Source organism: Psittacula echo (assembly GCF_963264785.1).
Source record: "Psittacula echo genome assembly, chromosome: 9".
NCBI classification, from domain to species: domain Eukaryota; kingdom Metazoa; phylum Chordata; class Aves; order Psittaciformes; family Psittacidae; genus Psittacula; species Psittacula echo.
The window spans coordinates 14,757,664-14,761,329 of NC_137745.1; the positions used below are offsets into that span (position 1 = coordinate 14,757,664).

At 35.6% G+C, this 3,666-nt stretch overlaps 1 protein-coding gene across 1 annotated transcript; it reads left to right on the plus strand.

The window, feature by feature from the left end:
* Positions 1-266: 266 nt before the first annotated feature.
* On the plus strand, positions 267-2,215 carry HESX1 (HESX homeobox 1; the record flags this gene model as incomplete). The annotated part of the gene is made up of 4 exons (XM_080625230.1): positions 267-459; positions 572-771; positions 1,079-1,180; positions 2,117-2,215. The coding sequence occupies 4 exons, from the start codon at positions 267-269 to the stop codon at positions 2,213-2,215; spliced, it is 594 nt and encodes a 197-aa protein (XP_080481356.1).
* Positions 2,216-3,666: the final 1,451 nt, after the last annotated feature.

Sequence of the window (3,666 nt, forward strand, 5' to 3'; positions counted from 1 at the left end):
TGCTCTGGTTAGGAGAGATAACACTTTCTGTCCCTGTTGGTGGCCCCCCAGTGTCACCATTAGTTGCTAATTACTTGCAAACAAATAAACAATTAACTGCTCCTGCCTTTCGATGGCAGAGTTTGCATTGACATGCTAAAACTTTCCAATAAAAGATTTGAATTAATGACGTTGCAAATCCAACCCCCTTCTCAGCATAGCTATAAGGAGGACTGATAGAGAAATGCAAGTACAGTATACCTGCTGTGCTGACTGAAGGTGAAGGCATGGCGAGCACCTCGCTGAGTGCTGCTAACACAGCCACCTCTCAGAACCTTCTGAAAGGGTCTGGTTTTGTAGAAAATAAACCCACACAGTGCTCATTTTCCATTGAAAGTATTCTGGGACTGGAGCAGAAAAAAGATGGTATTCCAGCTGTGAAACCTCACAGACCATGGATGGATGCATGCACCAACCTGGGTAAGTCAGCAGGCTCTCAAGCTTTTACTCCGTTAAAATTGGATATCTTTTCATGTTTCTACTAAAACCCAGTAAACTGAAGCTCTTGTTTGCTTGCTTTTTCTAGTTTTAGGTGATGACAGTAATCCCCATCTGCAAATCCCTGTTGTTTGCTATGAAAATCCATTATTTCATGCTAACAGTAATCCAATGCAAGAGGAGAAAGTTCTGAAATGTGAAAAATATCTTTCAGCCACTGACAGGCTTTCTTTCAGACGGGAATTGAGCTGGTACAGGGGTAGAAGACCAAGAACTGCATTCACTAGAAACCAGGTAGGGATTTTCTCAGTGTTTAATAAAAGAATGACAATGTAGTTCAGTAAAACATTGGTAGAAGCCTATAATAGCTGCCTAATTCAGTGTGATGTATTTCTGCAGAGAGAAATGCAGTCAGGAACTAGTGTAAATTAACAGTAATGTTGTTTCAGGAGACCTGTGTCTATGCATGGAACCAGAATTGTGCAAACATTGCTGGGAAGTCTCCTGTTAAACAAACTAAACTGGTTTTTGTATTTATTTTCTTTATTACTGCTATGTAGGTAGTGATAACTATTCAATGAGTGTGTTTTAATCTTCTTAGATTGAAGTCTTGGAAAATGTTTTCAAAATGAACTCCTACCCTGGCATTGACATTAGAGAAGAGCTGGCTCGCAAGTTAGATTTAGATGAAGACAGGATCCAGGTAATTAAAAGTTTATTTGAACTTTTCTGTAATTTCGTCTACTCTTATTATAGAAATAAATAGTTTGAGAGCAGTAGCAATCATTTTAATAATCTTGATTTAAAACAATGTGTGTCTATACATGTGTATGCTTTCAGTGATTTGTGAAACAGAAGCCATTGAATTACTTCAGAAATCTTAAACCTTCTTCCTAAGTGTTGATGAAGTTTTAATCACTAGTATTTCCATGCTATCTGCTCTGTTAATCTCTAGTTATCACATGCAGAACTTGATTGGATGCTTCCACATTTTCAGATCTTGTTTATATTACACTTATCGCCATGTTTGCAGAACAAAGTTGAAACAAATATTGAAATAATTTTTATGAATGTCTAAGTATTTTGTGAGACTGTCAGAGCATTCATGAGTGAAACCAGTGCTTGAGCCTATGTCTTCATCTGGCCAAAACCAAAGTCTACTTGGGGATTTTAATTCCTGATTTCCAGGTTGTCCAATATGATAAGGTGCGTACCATAAGCATGAGAATTTGGGCCTCACCTTCATTTTTATTAAGCTTTTGATGCCAGTATTATATTGGGGTTGATGGGAAACTCGATGCTGTGGTTAATTAAACAGATGAAGGAGTAACACCTTAAGACTTGTGTGTGAATTTCAGCATCTGATTCAGTGTCACTTAAATTAATATTAGTTTTTAATACTAATTACAGTGAAGCTGGTCCTCACTTTCCAGTTAAGATGGGGGGGATTTTCTTTGTGTTAAAATGACTGCAGGTAGCCACATCCCCTCATCTGCAGCTTTAAAAATTGTACTGAACTTCCAAACTACTGTCATTACACAAAATACTGTGAAGTTGTGTGAATATCTTTTAAGTTTCAAAGGTTATTCTGCTGAAGTGCTGTATTGCTGAACAGCTATGCCTTTTCTTTTAACCTTAGATCTGGTTCCAGAACCGTCGTGCAAAGCTGAAAAGATCACACCGGGAATCTCAGTTTCTAATAGCGAAAAACACTTTTACCTCCAGCCTGCTGGAGTAGAAAGAAGGATGGTTTGTTGTACTACAATACAACATGAAGAATTATTGGAGTTTTCGTAGCTTGTATTAAGTAATTATGATAAATTAATTATGAATTATTATCTCAAGATTTCAAAGTTTATAATAATTTTCATTCGAATAAACTGTAAATACTTGAAGTATTATTCTAATCTATTTTTTGTAGAAAAAAATTAACTTTTCCTATGTATTTTAGTAAGTATTTTCAGAAAGGTGTAGCTATTTCTGCAGTTTAAAAAAATCCAAACCCTAGGCTGCACAAGATTTTCAGCTGATACAAGTTGCTGCAGCTTAACTGGAGATGATTTAACAAAACTTCATGGGTTTTAAAACAGTGTGTTTAAAGTCTGAAATATAAAATATGCAAAACAGATGTTGCTATCTGAAACCTTGTGCATTACATTGGAGTTCAAATAGCTAATTTATAGAGAGCATGAGTGTTTTCATAACAAACATGGGTTTTAGAAAAAGGATCTCAAATCGAAGGGTGAGTATTCAACTGCCTGTTCAGCTTGAACAATTCTTTGGTTAAAAGAAGCTGAAAATTGTAACTTTTTTAATATCATATTTTAATTAATTTAAGCTATGTGCGTATTCAAAACTTCAACTTGGTTATCTCTGCTCTTGAAAGTATAAGTTGTGGATGTTGCCCTATTATCTATAAATGACAGAGTGAACATTTCACAGGATCAGATCAGTTGAGACCACATGAGACATCCAGAACATTGTTGTTAATTTTGGAGCATTGAATTAATTTTTATCAAACAGTACTTGAAAGTTAGTTATCCTCATATTTACTATTCAGCCTGAAGGTAATTTGCTTAAAGAGATCCTTATAAAAAAACCCAAACCAACTCTTTATGTCCATGATGTAGGAAAACATCATAAGTATTTATACGGTGTAAGAACATTACACTGTTCCTTGTTCAGCAGAGCTTTAAGCACTTGCTTCAAGTGCTGGTGTCCTTCAATGAGACTTCAGCCTGTGTTTCTTACTAGAGGTATATTTTACATGGGCCCAGCTGTATCTAGAAAAAATAGCTTTGTGTTAGCTGATGTTCAGCAGAAACACTGACTTTAAATAAGATTGCAATCTGTAAACCTGAAAGAACCCATAAATCCCAAAATTTTAGATATAAAACTTTGTTAATTGTGTTTTCCCACCCAGGTGACTTGAAAAATAAGTTGTATTTTGAGCCAAAACTGTATTTACAGTGGCAAAAGTGAACTGAATAATTTCATCTGATTAAGTAAAAAAAGAACATAGGGAAAAATTCTGAAAACTGGGGAGAAGAAATTACATGAGTGCTTATGACATTCAAATTGGTTTTATCTGATTCAGAGTAGAGATCTCAGACTAACCATCCCACATTGAAGGCATGCCTAGCCACTGAGTTGTCGTGTTGGTTTTCAGATTTCTTGTGGAAATAGCTT